At 45.7% G+C, this 17065-nt stretch overlaps 1 protein-coding gene across 6 annotated transcripts in view; it reads right to left on the reverse strand.

Annotated features, from left to right (window-relative positions):
- Nucleotides 1-17065, reverse strand: part of ACACA (acetyl-CoA carboxylase alpha) — a 305545-nt gene that overhangs the window by 12307 nt on the left and 276173 nt on the right. For all 6 annotated transcript variants that reach the window (XM_087717132.1, XM_087717127.1, XM_087717128.1 and 3 more), the window contains 3 exons: nt 16226-16338; nt 3256-3410; nt 1104-1274 (listed from right to left, as the gene is read on the reverse strand). In XM_087717132.1, coding sequence (XP_087573258.1) covers nt 1104-1274; nt 3256-3410; nt 16226-16338 — 439 coding nt within the window. The remainder of the gene's footprint in view (nt 1-1103; nt 1275-3255; nt 3411-16225; nt 16339-17065) is intronic.

The raw sequence follows: 17065 nt of genomic DNA on the forward strand, positions 1-17065 counted from the left end.
TAGATAGATAGATAGATAGATAGATAGATAGATAGATATAGATAGGCAGGCAGGCAGGCAGGCAGGCAGAGATAGGTCTGTAGGTAGGTAGGTAGATAGACAGACAGACAGACATAGATAAATGTACATGTAAATTTCTGTTGTATTTTTACTTTTAAGTAGAAGTTTACAAACCTGGAGGTGAAAATAAGAATGCTGTGTTCTGAAACTATACTATCAGACTAAGTATTGTCTGACATTGCACTAAAACTATGGGGTTTTGGCATAGGATATGGAAATAACTGGATTTGTCTATATAAAGGACCAAAACCAAGTCAAACAGAACCAGTCTCCCTCAACTAAGTACATGAATATCTTTCTATGGTGGCTTATTTCCTGCCTTCTCTAGACAGCTCTGGATATATTGCAGTAAGCTTAATTATTTTTCCCTGTAAATTTCTCCTCCAAAGCCACTGCCGCATAAGGCTTGCTTATAATTATCCAGCTTTCTTCCTAGCAACCTCTAACACCCAAAATCTCTTTGGTGTTAAAACCAAACTGTGCTTCCATCTAAATGGAAGAGAATATATTCAATCATCCCCCTCCTGCTCTAAAATTACGCACAAGAATAGCCCAAATTCCAGAACGTGAAAGAGTTAGCTGCATCAGGATTGCTGAAATAAATCAAACAATGTTTTCCTATTTTTTTAAATATATTGTTTAAATCTTGTAGATCAATTTTATCTCCGAACAAAAAATCTACATATTTTCTTAGATCTCTGGTTGATCGAAGATTTCAGCAAGTTTTTTCCCTCTGATTTTATAGCCAGGAGTGTGACGTCAAACACACATAGCCAAGGCAGAGGAAGAGGCATAGATAGATGAGAGAGAAAGGGAAGGAGGGAGGGAGGGAGGGAGAGTGAGATGATATAGATAGATAATAAATATATATAGATAAATAGATGATGATAGATCATAGATAGATGGATAAATATAGATAGATAAATAGATAGATGATATAGATATAGATAGATGATATAGATACAGACAGACAAATGAATGAATGAATGAATGAATGATAAACAGACAGACAGACAGACAGACAAACGAATATAGGGCTGTACCTTAACTGTGCCTTCAACTTCCACAAACCAGCGTCTCAGCATTGCCTGAATCTGGCCATCAGTGAGTTCAGGATTTGCCGCGTGGATCTTTCTCTTGACCAAGTCCTCCAGAAGAAGACGCCGTATTCTCCAGTAGAAGAACGAACGGGAGGTTTTCCATTCTAGAATATCCTGGAGTGCAAACAAGGATGGGAAGGACAGGAGAGAGGGAGAGAGAGAGAGAGAGAGAGAGAGAGGGAGAAAGAGAAAGGGAAAGGGAAGTTCACAATGATGGCGGAGAACCAAAGCCACAAGTCCCACCCGACCCACCCGAGAGCCAGAAAAAAAATATATTTTGCAGGTGAAGATAGAGGTGCCACCTCCGTAACATTACACAAAGGAACCAAGATCAGAGGATGTTTTATAGCATTATGAAGAGCTGGTGTGTGTGTGTGCGTGTGTATGTGAAGCCCCCATTTGTTCCATCGTTATCTCTCCAACATGACGAGATTTGCTCTAATCTACATTATGGATGCTCCTTTTTCAAGAAAAAAGCTAATCTCCCTTCAAAACAATGGGATGTTTATCATGTATTCGTTTTCACTTATCACCCGGCCACCTTGAAGGCTCGAGAGGCTGAATGTAAATATTTGGGGTTGATAAATAAATCTGGGCACACAGAGGCCAAATTGCTTCCCCCCCCTCCCCGCCTTTGAGAGAAAATTACTACATGGTGCATTTTTCTGTCAAACAGGAATTCTTAAATTGCAGGGACAATTGTGCATATATGATGAGGAACGGTCTCATCCTCCTTACAGTTTGATGGAGAAAGAGGCAGAAAGGAGAGCAATTAACTCATTCGTAACCACGTTAGTGAGTCCTATTTGGGCCATAAACAATTTTATCTCAAGTTGATATTATGGAAATGCAATGTGACAGGGCCTTGTGCGGACCCTTTTTTTATTTTAAATTCCAATTCCTTTGGGTTTTCCCTTCTCTAATAATAAATTTTTTTCTCACCAATTCGACACACTCCTGTACTGCTTCTGTTTCAGAGGCTTGTCCCAACCTTCGGGCTTGTCCCAACCTTCGGCAGCCATTTTGGTTGCTTCTCTTGTAGCTGGCAAAAGGAGCTTTCTCCTGGATCAATTAGGGGCTTTGCGATGCCCTTCAGATCAGCAGGACATGCTCTTCTCTATCACTGTTCCTTCAGAACAATTTAGGTCCAAAAGGACCGTCCAGAAACAGAGATATCGACAGCAATCCTGGAGACCCAAGATTGCATGTCGTGTCGTTGCGATGTCAAGTCCCGCCCATTTTGGGGGGGCTTCTTAACACACACTCTAGGACAGGGGTGAGTAACTATGGCAACTTTACAACTTCTGGACTTCAATTCCCAGAATTCCTAAGTCAGCCATGTTGTCTCAGGAATCCTGGGAATTGAAGTCCACAGGTCATAAAGTTGTCTTTCTTTCTCTTTCTTCTTTCCTTTCTTCTTTTTTCTTCTTTCCTTCTTCCTTCCTCCCAATTCTCCCTCTCTCCATTACTTCTTTCTTTCTTCCCCTCCTTCCTTTTTTCTTTCTCTTTCCTTCCTCCCACTCCTCCCTCCCTTCAAGTGTTCATTCCTTCTTCCTTTCCTCCCCTCCTCTTTCTCTCTCTCTCTCTTTCTTTGTCTCTTTCTTTCTTCTTTCCTTTCCTTCTTTGTCTTTTCCTCTTTCCTTCCTCCCTCCCACTCCTGCCTCCCTTTGTTTGTTCATTCTTTCCTCCCCTTCCTCTCCTTCCCCACTACTTTTGCTTCCTCCCTACCCTCTTTCCCTCCCTCTCCTCATCTCCCTCTCCTTCCTACCACCAAGCAGAATGGGACCACTGTTTAATCAAGGGAGACCGCCGAGGACTTCACTGAATTACCCCTTTTGACGCTCTGCCTTCACACTCTGAGCTGCGGGGATACCCTCAGAGCTATTAGGGCCCTCCCTTTTAGCCTTTACAAACTTTTAATATTCACCCCACGCTGTCGGCATCGTCCAGGCTGGAAGATACCTCCCCCCCCCCGTGTCCCTTCCCCTTCAAAACGCCAGGCTTGGGAGGACCTTCTCAGCAGCAGCTCCCCCAGCCCTGCCCTGCGAAAGCTCTTTCTGACAGCCTGGGTAAGGAAAACATTCCTGACACTTACGGTAATGACACCCTTCTCCTGCATCCGGCCGGGCGTGTCGTGCAAGTCAGCAAACTGCACCGCTACCTGATGGTAAATGGGAATTAGGAATTCTTCCCGCTCCTTCAGCTTGGCCTCCAGATCCTTCCGCTCAGCTGGGTTTAACTCCGGGGTGCCTGAAAAATCAAAAGGAAAGATACTTGTCAGGGGCTTGCAGAGAGGCAGGGAAGAGACACGGAGATGGGAGGGAAAGCATCTTATCTACGGTGCAAGGCATGCATTATTTATTTGGGACACTGCATGTATATAGGAACAATTCCGTTCTCCCAACCCCCCCCCCCAACCCCTGTTCAAAAGCCATTCCACCCTATAGATGAACCACTTTGTTTCCCAACACAGAGGCCTAGAGAAAGCATGCGGGGAGAAGGACAATAACCAGAGCCGCATTTGTGCAATTCTAGGGAGCTTCTGCCGAAGGAAGGAAGGAAGGAAGGAAGGAAGGAAGGAAGGAAGGAAGGAAGGAAGGAAGGAAGGAAGGAAGGAAGGAAGGAAGGAAGGTTGCCAGGTTTTTCAAAGAGCCAAGGTGGCGCAGTGGTTAAATGCAGCACTGCAGGCTACTGCTAGATCAGCAGGTCAGCGGTTCAAATCTCACCGGCTCAGGGTTGACTCAGCCTTCCATCCTTCCGAGGTGGGTAAAATGAGGACCCAGATTGTTGGGGGCAATATGCTGACTCTCTGTAAACCGCTTAGAGAGGCCTGAAAGGCCTATGAAGCGGTATATAAGTCTACTGCTATTTCAAACAAGCCTGATGTCAGGCCTGCAGCTTTCTTTTGAATCTTTGCCCAGCCACACTTTCTGTTATTCTACAATGCCTTTTTCTATTGAGGGAAAATTAGAGGGGGTTAGATGATATGTAGCCAAAACAAAATTCCTTTCTAGAAAGCCAAGGTCATTCTTTATCTTCACATCTCTGCACCTGACCGGAACTGGATGGAGGGAACTGCCAGCATGGCAGTGGGAGATTGGGCCGGGTGTGGGGGCAAGATCTTGAACTTTTAACTGGGTGGGGAAAACTGGGAAGCTTTCAGATTCGGGTTCTACCAGATGTGCCAACATGGCTCTCTTAATAAATTAGAATGTTGAGCAATACTTTGCCTCGGACTCTGGTTTACTTTTGGATGCTATTTGGAATCCTGACACCTGAATCTCCCAGGCCAGGAGGAAAGGCAGCGGACAGTGTAAAAGCAGAGGGTGTTGGGGCGGGAAAGAAAAACGAACTGGAGAGGGGTGGAGAAACAAGATTCCTAACAAACAAGGAAACAGTTCTACCCTCTCCATCAATCCATAGATCTCTTTGCCCATCTCAGGGCTGGAGGTTTGGGGATTTATTCTCTATCTTGCAGGATCCAATCTAGATCGGTCACAGGGACCAGAGGCTTGGTCCTCTGAATTTTTGGATTCTTGCTGGAGCCCATCCTCAAGGAACCTCCCTCCCACCAGAATGTGAGAGCACACATTCTGGTAGGGTACGGGCTCCAGCACAAGTCCGAAAGCTCAGAAGACGAAACCTCTGGCTCCAGTGACCGACTCAGATTGGATCCTGCAGCATTATCCTGGGACACGTATTTGTCTTCATTATTTTGTGTCTGTCTATCTGTCTGTCCATCTGTCTATGCATCTACCTACCTACCTATCCATCCATCCCTCCATCTATCATCTATCTATATCATCTATGTATCCATCCATCCATCTACTCACCCACCCATCTATCATCTATCTATATCATCCATCCATCCATCCATCCATCCATCCATCCATCCATCCATCCATCCACCCACTCACCCATCCATCTTCTATCTATATCATTTATGCATCCATCTATTCATCCATCCATCCACCTACTCATCCATTTATCAATATCTATGTATCCATCCATCCACCCAATTTCATCTGTCTATATCATCTATGCATCCATCTATTCATGAGCCAAGGTGGCGCAGTGGTTAAGTGCAGCACTGCAGGCTACTGCTAGATCAGCAGGTCAGCGGTTCAAATCTCACCGGCTCAGGGTTGACTCAGCCTTCCATCCTTCCGAGGTGGGTAAAATGAGGACCCAGATTGTTGGGGGCAATATGCTGACTCTCTGTAAACCGCTTAGAGAGGCCTGAAAGGCCTATGAAGCGGTATATAAGTCTACTGCTATTGCTATTGCTATTGCTATCCATCCATTCATCTATCTATAATCTATGCATTCATCCACCCATCTATCCACCCATCCATCCATCCATCCATCCATCCATCTATCATCTATCTATCATCCAAATATGCATGCATCCATCCATCTATCATCTACCGATCATCTATGCACCCATCCACCCACCCATCTATCATCTATCTCTTTATGCATCCACCCACCCTCCCTCCGTCTGTCTGTCTGTCTGTCTATCTATTCATCCATCCATCCATCCATCATCTATGCATGCATGCATTCATCCATCCATATTCTCCCTCTTCCTCCCTCCCACTCCCCCTCTCTCTGTCTCCTTCTCTCTCCCTCTCTTCTATCTATCTAGAAGCTGTGGTAGCACAGTGGTTACAGTGTAGTATTGCAAGCAACAGGTTTCAGGTTTCAGGTTTCGTTTTATTTATATGCCGCCCTATTCCCAGCGGGACTCAGGGCGGCTCACAAACCCAAGAGGGGAAGGGAAACACAGAACTACAAATACAAGCATAGGAGCATACACGGCTAGGAGTTTGGTCCTGACCGGTTCAAGGTTGACTCAGCCTTCCATGATCAGTAAAAGGAGGACTGTTGGGGTCAAGGCGCTTACTCTGTAAACTATCCATCCATCCAAGAAGCTTCTTCAGTTCTGACCAAATGGTGGAGACTGCAAGGATTTATGTTCCCTGCAGTCCTCTGGTCATTAGTGCTCTTTCTGGGAGTCACTGAGACCACTTGGGTTTTTTTCTGTGTTTATCTGTATTCAGAGACACCTGGATAGTGCAAATGGGGGTGGAACCTGTTTAGTTTTGCACTATGCAACAACCCTCAAGGAGAGGGCTAGCAACCAGATGACTGCAAGGAATATAAATCCTTCCATCCTCCACCATTCGGTCAGAAGCTTCTTGGATGAGAAGCGAAACGTCTTCACGGAAAAAAACCAAGTCCAGTTGCCTTTTGAAAAAGCACCTTTGGGATTACAAAGGAAAGTTTTGTGACAAAGAAAGGGAAACCTGTATCCGTTGAAACAAAGGATGAACCACATGCACGTGGGCATACATTTATAGTCACAAATAAAATTTCGTCAAATGTATCACTCTTTGCAAAAATATAATTTTTGAGTTTTTTCTTCCCTTCACACCATGTGCACAAAGAAGAGGAAAGCCTCAAAAACACAGTCTGGAAAAACCATTTGCAGTTAGTCCTCAACTTCTGATGGGTTGCTTAGTGATCCCCGCAAATCGTGTGATGATCCCATTTCAGGAGCTCGGCCACCGAATCGAATTTGCGGCACAAAAAGGGTTTTAAAACTGGATCCAGTCATGTGGTGATCTACTTTATAGCCATGAAGTGAGTCACTACATCAATTACCACCACAGGACCTACGGCCATGATTGCCAGACTCAATATGTTGTAGGTCAAGGACTAACCTATTTCTAAAACTTGCTATGGTGCTGTTTGTTATTGTTAGTTTTAACTGAAAAACTGTAGGCATTTTGTTGTTGTTAGTTGCAAAGTCATGTACGACCCATCGCAACCCCATGGACAACGTTCCTCCAGGCCTTCCTGTTCTCTACCATCCTCTGGAATCCATTGAAGCTCATGCCTGCTGCTTCAGTGACTCCATCCAGCCACCTCCTTCTCTGCCGTCCCCTTCTTCTTTTGCCCTCCATCTTTCCCAGCATGAGGCTCTTCTCCAGTGAGTCCTTCCTTCTCATTAGGTGGCCAAAGCCTTTGAGTTTCCTCTTCAGCATCTGGCCTTCTAAAGAGCAGTCAGGGTAGATCTCCTCTAGGACAGACCGGTTGGATGGCCTTACAGTCCAAGGGACTCACAGGAGTCTTCTCCAGCACCAGAGTTCAAAGGCCTCCATTCTTTGGTCCTCAGCCTTTCTTATGGTCCAACCTTCACAGACATCCATTGCAACTGGGAAAACCACAGCCTTGACTAGATGCACTTTTGTTGGCAGGGGGATGTCTCTGCTTTTTAGTATGCTGTCTAGATTTGCTATAGCTTTTCTCCCCAGGAGCAAGTATCTTTTAATTTCTTGGCTGCTGTTTAGAAACAAGAAATTAAGAGAAAATTCTCCTTTTTTTTGACAAGACAGTAGATGTTGGTTCAGGAAGCCAGCATTCCTGTATCGAAGGCTGCCTTTTACTCCCTCCCCCCACACCCCCAATAATGATCCAGGTGAGATTAACAAGTGTGTCAATGTCCATTTTCTGCTTAATTTAAAAGTGGTTGTCTCACAAAGATTTTCTGGCATTTGAACCTTATCCCCCCCAAGAAAGGAGGGGGAGGAAGTAACAATAGGGAAGGGAGGGGGAAGAGAGAGAGGAATAAGGAGTGATTATTCCTTCATTGATTGATTGTCAGAAATGTTTTGTATTCACTGGGCATTGTAAAAAGCTAAGCTCTCAAATCAATTTCATAAGCCCCGCGTACAATTAAAGACTGGGGAAAGCCGGTTTTTCTTTTGCAGCCTGATGTTCAGCCGAGCGCTTTAGAATAGCCAGAATGGAGAAGGCCTGTATTTGTCAGAGGGCAGAAACCAGGGAGGGGGTGGGGGAACTCCAAACCCTTAAATATTGCACAAGAATTCAATTTTCTGAAATATTAAAGCGCAGATAAATATTTGCAGCTTCGGTAGATTATAGGGAAATGCACATTGCCCGCTTCTGTCTGGGAGTCAGAGGATGTGCATGTGGTTGTTTAGCAAAATTAGGCTGTAAGTTTGGCAGGATCAGGCCAAGGAAAAGAAAAGCTGTTGGGAAAACATTTTTCTTCTTTTCTCTCTGTCTCTCTCTCTGTCTCTGGGTCTCTCTCTCTGTGTGTGTATCTCTGTGTCCCCGTGTGTGTGTGTGTGTGTGTGTGTGTATCTGTCTGTCTGTCTCTCCCTCTGTTTCTGTCTCTCTCTCTGCCTCTCTGTGTGTCTCTCTGTGGTCTCTCTCTGTTTCTGTCTCTCTCCGTGTGTGTCTCTCTGTCTATCTGTCTGTCTGTCTCTCTCTCTGCCTCTCTGTGTGTCTCTCTGTGGTCTCTCTCTGTTTCTGTCTCTCTCCGTGTGTGTCTCTCTGTCTATCTGTCTGTCTGTCTCTCTCTCTGTCCCTCTGTGTGTGCGTGCGCATGTTTCTCTGCCCCTCTCTCTCTGTATCTGGGTTTGTCTCTGTCTCTCTGTCTCGGGCTGCAGGAGGCCATCGCGGCCGAAAACGGAGCGTAGGAGCCCATTTTTACTGGCAGAGCTCTCGGGCCACCACAGGCACCCCCAACACAAGTGATGTCATGCTGGCCATGCCCCCTGGTCATGCCCCCCCCCCCCCCGAGGTCCAACCTTGATGTGGCCCTCAGGGAAACCGAGTTTGACACTCCTGTCCTGGAAGGATCTTCAGAAGGTCAGAAGAACAATGCCTTCTCCATCATCTCTTCTAATGAAGAAACGAAGAAGCCAACAAAACAGATGTCTTCCCCCTGACCTCTCAGACAGCTGTTCCTCTTTGCTTACCTGCTAATGAAGACCCAGGAACCAATGCAGTAGAAACTAAGGTTGCTTTGACCTTTCTTTCTATGTGAAGTAATCTAAGACACTAAAATATAATTACACTATGCGTAGTGCGAAAACAGTGCTCTTCCTGGCTACTGAGTCAATGGTACAGGTAGTCCTTGACTTACAATAGTTCATTTAGTGACCGTTCAAAGTTACAACGGCACTGAAAACAGTGACTTATGGCCGTGTTTCACACTTACAAACCTTTGCCCCAGCCCCATGATCATGTGATCAAAATTAAAATGTTTGGGCAACTGGTCCATACCGTGTTTCCCCAAAAATAAGACCTCCCCAATCGGGCTTCTGAGAGCATGCTCTAAAACAAGCCCTTCACTGAAAATAAGTCCCCCCCCCCCCAAAAAAAAATAAGCCCGCCACGAAAATATTTAAATACACTGTCTTTGCAAACTTTCACTTATAGAGTAAAAGCAGATGTAGGAGATAATCAGGCTGAGCACGAGGGAGGGGTCAAATGCGGCATCATTTTGGAATCCGTTTGTGCTCGCTCACAAGAGATCTAAGTGGCAGCCCACTCTGAATTCCGTTGACTCTTCTCTCCCACCAATTTGCCTTGACTGTTAGTAGTTGAGATTCTTGTTTAGAGATACCATGGAATAAACCTGTACTCATTTGAACAACCCTGGTTCCATATTCCTTGCGCCTGTTATTAGACTTGATAACATTAGACTTGATAACAACTAACACTTTGTCATTCTAAGTAATAATACAATAGTTTGGAAACTGTTCAGTTCTACCCTTTAATCCATATACAGTGGATAATATGGCAAAGATAAAGGTTCCCCTTGTTCTAGGTATTGTTAGGGAAATTAATCTGGAATGCAATGTGCTCTCTGGAATCTGGGCCATCCTGGGGTTTACATTTTTTACATTTTTTTACATTTTATTGAGATTTATAGGCCGCCCTTCTCCCTGAGGGGACTCAGGGCGGCTTACAATCACAAGGGGAGGGGGTGCAGTACCAAGAGACAAACAATAGTGAACAAAATAAAATGGTAAACCACAACATGCATTCAACAGTCAGCACTCGTTTAGCTCAACATCTATTTTTCTTCAATGAAGAAATAATGGGAGGGGGAGTTTCAAAAAAAAAAAAAAGGAAGGCACTGAACTGAACCCAGGAGGGAAAATCTGGTGGAAATTCAAGCCCACCACCACAGTCCCATGAGTAAGCCTGTCCTGTTGGAACATTTTGTTAGTATTATCTGTGTTGATCAGTGTTAAAGGTAAAGGCCCTTCTCGCATATATGTGCTAGTCGTTCCTGACTCTAGGGGGCGGTGTTCCTCTCCGTTTCTAAGCCAAAGAGCCAGCATTGTCCGAAGACGTCTCCGTGGACATGTAGCCGGCATAACTACCAAAGGCCAAAGGCTCATGGAACGCTGTTACCTTCCCACCAAAGGTGCTTCCTATTTTTCTACTTGCATTTTTACCTGCTTTCGAAGTGCTAGGTTGACAGAACTGGGACAAGTAATGGGAGCTCACTCAGTTACGGGGCGTTAGGGATTCGAACCGCCGAACTGTTGACCTTTCCGATCGACAAGCGCAGCGTCTTAGCCACTGAGCCACCCTGGATAATATGATACCCAGGAGCAAACAGTTCCACTGATTTGTACTAAATCAAAACCACATTTGCAAGTATCTTTTTCAAGGTTAGCTCCATTTTTTTCCCGTCCCTACGTGCTTCCGGTTAACTCACTTCTGCCAACAAACTGAGCAAAGCAAATATCCCACTGTTACTTACAGCTTTTGAAAGATTTGCCCTGCGTACAGAACCAGGCACTGCCGTTGCCCCTTCCCTGCTTATGCTGAGGCGCCACACACGGCAAGACTGAGTGACATTGTAATAAACACAAAACCAATGAAGATTTCAGTTAGGGCACGCGAAAATTGATAATTAGCAGCTCAGTGTCACATTATTCAATATTTCCCCCAACCTGCCTGCACCAGGGCCAACTGAAGGGAGTTTTGAATGAAAACGCAACCCTGCTCTGAGATAGCCCACCCCCCCCTTTCCGCACACAGCCCTACACACACACACACACACCTAACCTTCCACCTTCTACCAGCAGCTGGGTGGGTGGGTGGGGGGAGAACCTAGCGCTCTCTGTCGCCACGAAAACCGCCGTTTGGTGGGAATGATAGCAGCCATCCAGGGGTTAACAGAGGCAGTGAACTCCCGGCTAATGAACAAGTTATGCAGCAGGCAAGCCGAGATAAATGGAACGCTCTTCACTTTTGCTGGAGTCAGCATGAACCGCAGCCCTGCGGCTTGTTTGTGCCAAATGGAGTGCACAAAATATCAAAGGGCAGTGATCCAGAAGACGACCGGCTTTGACAAATTTTAAATTGGCCAGAAAGGGGGGAAACACACACACACACACACAACAAAAGCAGAGAGAGAGAGAGAGAGAGAGAGAGAGAGAGAGAGAGAGAGAGAGGGAGAGAGAGAGGAGAAATTATGCAATCCACAATGTCCTCTGAACCTGAGTTTCCCTGCCCGATTGCAGAGGGTGGGTGGGTGGCGGTAGGAAGCCGATGCCAACGATTGCCCAACAGAGGGGCGCGCAATTATGATCCATCTCACCAAAGATACTTATTAGCCTTGGAAGCTTTTAAAGCACTCGGTCCCTGTGGAAGGGGGGTGGTGGTGGTGAAAGATCTCGCCTTCTGGTGACACGGCCGTTTTAATTAGGGTTGGCATAGGATTCGCGACCTGCTTGGGTGGAAAAGCCGGAGTTTTGTGGAAATTAAAATACACCCTCATTCCCACGATCTTAGAAATGATCTGAAACCTAAATCATGTTTTTGTTTTGGGTCTTTTAAGCTGGGGAGTGTGCCATTCGTAGGAAGGAATGAGGAAGGAAGGGGTTTGAGCATGGTCCCACAACATCAGCTGGATCAGAAAGGGACGGGGAAATATTCTCTTTTTTGAAAAAAGCCTCTCTTTTTTTGAGAAATTATGTTCTCTCTCTAAGGTTGCAAGGTTTCACAGCCCTGCATTGTTAGGATGTCTGGACTTCAACTCCCCGTTTGCTGGCTGGCTGGGGAAAAGCCTAGCGGGGAGGCGAGGCGAGGCAGGGAGATTATCTGGGCTGCATGGCCAAGGCAAGGGTGGGGTGATACGGGGCAGGACCAACCGATGGTGCGATTTGCCGGTTCTCCGAACTGCGCAGAATTATTACTACCGGTTCAGTAGAACCGGTCCGAACCGGCTGAATATTACCTCTGAACACACCAGATTTAACTGTGATTGAAAAGAAGAAAATGTGAATAATTGATGTGGGAGTACCAGGAGATCATAGAATTGAATTGGAGAAGATCACAAAGTATCAAGATCTGAAAATCCAAGCTGAAAGATTATGGCATAAATCAGCTTTGATGGTCCTAGAGGTGATCAGCACATTAGATATCATACTGAAAAATCCTGGACAGCATTTAAAAAAAATCTGCACAGCCACAAAATCTCCATCTGCCAATTGCCAAAAACCACACTAACGGATCTGCAAAATATACTGATATATTACAGGTAGTCCTAAAATTACAACCAGAGTTGATCGCAAAATTTCCATTGGCCAGACAGTTGTTAAGTGCGCATTGCCCCATTTTATGACCTTCTTTGCCACAGTCGTTAAGCAAATCACTGCAGTTGTTAAGTTAGTAACACAGTTGTTAAGTGACTCTGACTTCTCCATTAATTTTGCTTCTCACATGACCTTAGGACACTGCAACCATGCCAGCTGCCAAACGCCCAAAATTTGATCATGTTACCACGGGGATGCTGCAACAGTCATAAGTGTGAACAACGGTCGTAAGTGACTTTGTTCAGTGCACCTGAAACTTTGAATGGTCACTAAAGGAATGAAAGGCAAACACCAGTTAAAGAACTGGCAGCTGTGACTTCATATTGTTGTATATACTATAATAATAGACTGTTCCCTGCAGCTTAAAGAACTGTGTCTTTTAGAATTCTAGTTAATTAATCTCACAAGTTCCAATATAAATACGGTGGAGGGCAAAGAGGAGAGGCCACTTGCTAATCTTCGAGGTTTCTGTACAACTCAGCCGGAAAGCCAAAAGCTTTCTCTTGTCTTTACACATCACTCTACATGGGACTGCCCTTGAAAAGTATCTGAAAGCTTCTGTTGGTTCAAAATGTGCCAGCCTGTATGGCAGGGGTGTCCGCGGGGCCACCCTGGAAAAAGCCAAGGACCGTCCTGCGTTTTGGTTCCTCTGCCAGAAAAAATGGATCTTGGGAGGGCCACATGTGGCCTTCCTGGGCTCTGTTTTCAGCCGTGATGGCCTCCTGCAGCCCACTATCAGTGAAAATGGAGCTCAGGGTGTGGCTGCAGGAGGCCATCGCGGCCGAAAATGGAGCTCAGACGGGGTGAAAATGGAGCTTCAATGAGTGACGTTGAGCTGGCCATGCCCCCTGGCCACACACCCTCACCTCTTGAGGTCAAACACAACCTTGATGCGGCCCTCAATGAGTTTGACACCCCTGCTGTGTGGCTTTGCACAGGCCTGGAGGTACAAAAGTTATCACCTCTGCTGTGGGAGCTGCATTGGCTTCCAATTTGCTTCCAGGTCCAATTTAAGGTGCTGGCTGTTATCTTTATAGCCCTTCATGACTTGGGACCAGGTTATTTGACCATCTTTTCCCGGTCACATCAACCCAACCCACCCAAGCAGAGAGGCAAGGTGGCTCCCTTCCTGTGGAACATCATCGTGGAGATAAGATTGACACCACCACTACCCCCTTTGATTCTCTTTCGCAAGGCCCTGGAAACCTGTTTTTTTCAACAGGCCTAGGACCTTGAAGTAGAATGGAGCCCATCAAGTGGCTTATTTGATTGCTTTTGTTGGGGAGGGGTATTGCTTTTTTATGTTTTTATGTTTATGTTTTGATTTTTGGAAGCCGCCCGGAGGCACCGAGAATGAGTTGGGCAGCCCTATAAACTTTATTAAAGAAATAATAATGTATGTGGATTATACTCCTGTCGCTGGAGAGAATGAGAGTGTAGCAGCACCCAGTTTGGGAGGATCATCCCTGACAGCAGATTAGGAAAAAGCCATGGATCTTGTAGATCTAATGGACCTGCCTAGGGATTACATCCAGTAGTGGGATTCAGCCGGTTCGCACTGGTTCAGGGGAACTGGTTGTTAAATTACTCATCCATCCCCACTATCAAAGTGGATCCTGGGCGCTGCACTGCAATGAAGAAATGCGCAACCGAGCAGCTGGTGCGAAGGAAGGAGAAGGCCACTTTCTCTCTTTCTTCTCCCTGATCCTCCTCCTTCCTTCCTTCCTTCCTTCCCGCTGGCCGCTCCATTGCCCATTTCTCCATTGCAGTGCAGCGCCCATGAGCCATTTTGATAGAGGGGGTGGATGGGTAATTTAACAACCGGTTTGCCTAAATCGGTGCAAACAGGCTGAATCCCACCACTGGATGTATCCTTAGTGGGGGAGAACGTGTAATTTAACAACCGGTTCGGCCAGGGTCAGGTTGAGGTTCGTCCTGCATGTGCGGCTGAGCTGGAGGATGGGGATGGGCCACGCTTCCCACAACAGCCAATCTGACTCTGGCCGAACCGGTTGTTAAATTATTTGAATCCCACCACTGGTTACATCCATGGGCGTCTTTCAAGAATTCATCTTGGAGGTTCTGTTAGGAGAACAGGACTCATTTCATCTCAGGAAATATCTCTGAGTCATATTTTTACAGGTGACAGATGTTGAAATCCAAGGGTTACCCAGTCTCATTCGTACACAGGGGAGTGACCCTTCGAACACCGCCATTTATCATCTGCAGTTTTTTATGTCCTTTCATTAAAAATAATTTCACTGTGTTAACAATCTTCTGCCTGACTGATCAGTGACATACTTTAAAATCAATAAATACATCCAGTGATTCTATGTGCTATTTCCATTTTACCCTCTCCCGTCTCAAGCCTGCTCGTTGTTGGGGGTTTTTTGTGGCTGTTTACCCATTCAAACATAGTGGTAAAAACATGGTTTTATTTCTTAGGCAGCATAAGTTTGATTTATGAGCAGAAAAAAACAACAACCAGTATATATGTAAAATGCAAATGCACATATACAGTTGTACATGTTGCATATCCCTGTTCTTTAGCATTGAATAAAAACCTGCAAATTTGCATCATCTTTTCCTATTCAAACGTCAAAATTATTTTATGAACCAGGTGCCAAGCTGGATGAATTCTGATCATGTGAATTTCTTGTTTTTCTTTGAAGATGTTTTGCTTCTCATCCAAGAAGTTTCTTCGGCTCTGACTAGATGGTGGGGAACGGAAGGATTTATATGCCTTGCAGACAGCTGGTCATTTGCACCCTTTTAGAGAGTTGTTGAGGCCGCTTGGAGATTTCTGTGTGTCCTCAAGGTCATCAATTCTGAGTAGTGCAGATGGGTGTGGAGCAACAATGAAAGAACATAGGGCAAAAAACATCCTGCAGGAAGCACAGCTCCATAACACAGTCCTTTCAGCAGCTCCAAGAGACCTCCACACCCATTTGCACCATGCAGGTTGACTCTGAGACAAACCTCCAAGTGGCCTCAACGACTCCCTAAAACAGGGGTCGGCAAACTTAAACACTCGAAGAGCCATTTGGACTTGTTTCCCACAGAAAAGAAAACACCAGGAGCCATAAAGGTCTTAACCAGAAGCCCCTGTTCAATTCTGGAGCTGACCGGAAGTTCAGTTCCCCCACCATAGAGTCTCCTCCTAGCGTGGCGTCCTTTTTCCTCTACCTGCCATAACCGAAAGCCCTATCAATTGTGGAGACAACTGGAAAACCCTCCCCTTGCCATAGAGTCTTCTCCTGGCGCACTGTGCTTCTCCCCCTCCCCACCAGAAGCTCCTCTCAAAATTGTGGCGCCGACCGGTGACCGGAGCCACAGCAGAGGGAGGAAAGAGCCACATGTGGCTCCAGAGCCGCAGTTTGCTGACCCCTGCTCTAAAAGAACACAAATGACCAGCTGTCTGCAAGGAGTATAAATCCTCCCATTCCCCACTACCCAGTCAGAGCTGAAGAAGCTTCTTGAATGAGAAGTGTCTTCAAAGAACAAAAAGGAAGTCCAGTTGCCTCTTTAAAAAAAGCAGCTTTGGGACTTTTTTCAGTGCCACTGAATGGTTACTAAGCAACCTGTTGTAAGTGAAGGGTTACCGGACATAAGTAACCCACAAAGACTTACCAAGTCGCTCTGCCAGTCCCATATAGATGGGATCCACACGCCTCATGGTTTTTACTAAGTCTTTCCTTCGGAATTTGATTTCCACTGTCCCTTCAGGTTCCAAAACGCCACCTCTGAAAAAAGATGTTTTAGCAGAAATTAGCATACACAACATTGAAGGGGGCAGCAAAAGATAAAGACCCCTAAGCAGCCATTTAGAAATTCCGACCTCTTTAAAAACTCTCCTAGCTATTGTCCCAAAGGTGCTTTTTTCAAGAGGCAAATGGACTTTCTGGTTTTTCTTTGGAGACGTTTCGTTTCTCATCCAAGAAGCTTCTTCAGCTCTGACTGGATGGTGGGGAATGGAAGGATTTATATTCCATTTACCGTATTTTTTCGAGTATAAGACGCACCTTTTTCCCTCAAAAAAGAGGCTGAAAATCTGGGTGAGTCTTATACACCGAATACAGCATTTTTTGCCTCCCGAAACCCTGCCCCTGTAGAGCCTGTCGGAGGATTTCAGAGAGCTCCTGGAGAGTAGGGAGGACAGAAATGAGTGAAAAACTGCTCATTGTTTGCTCAATTTCCCTCCCCCATCCCCCATGAGCACTCTATAAGCCTCCTAAAGGCTATGCGTGCACTTTTTTTGATTAAAAACGGGCCCGTTTTTGGAAAAAAAAAGACCGTTTTTTGCTCATTTGGGGGGGGCACCCCCCCGGGAGCACTCTACAAGCCTCCTAAAGACTATGCATGCACTTTTTTAAATTAAAAAATGGGCCCGTTTTTGTGAAAAACAGGCCATTTTTTGCTCATTGGGGGGAGCACCCCCCAGGAGCACTCTACAAGCCTTCTAAAGGCTGT

Source organism: Thamnophis sirtalis, unplaced genomic scaffold (genome assembly GCF_051295495.1).
Source record: "Thamnophis sirtalis isolate CommonGarterSnake01/CBP01778 unplaced genomic scaffold, rThaSir2_p1.2 scaffold_6, whole genome shotgun sequence".
NCBI classification, from domain to species: domain Eukaryota; kingdom Metazoa; phylum Chordata; class Lepidosauria; order Squamata; family Natricidae; genus Thamnophis; species Thamnophis sirtalis.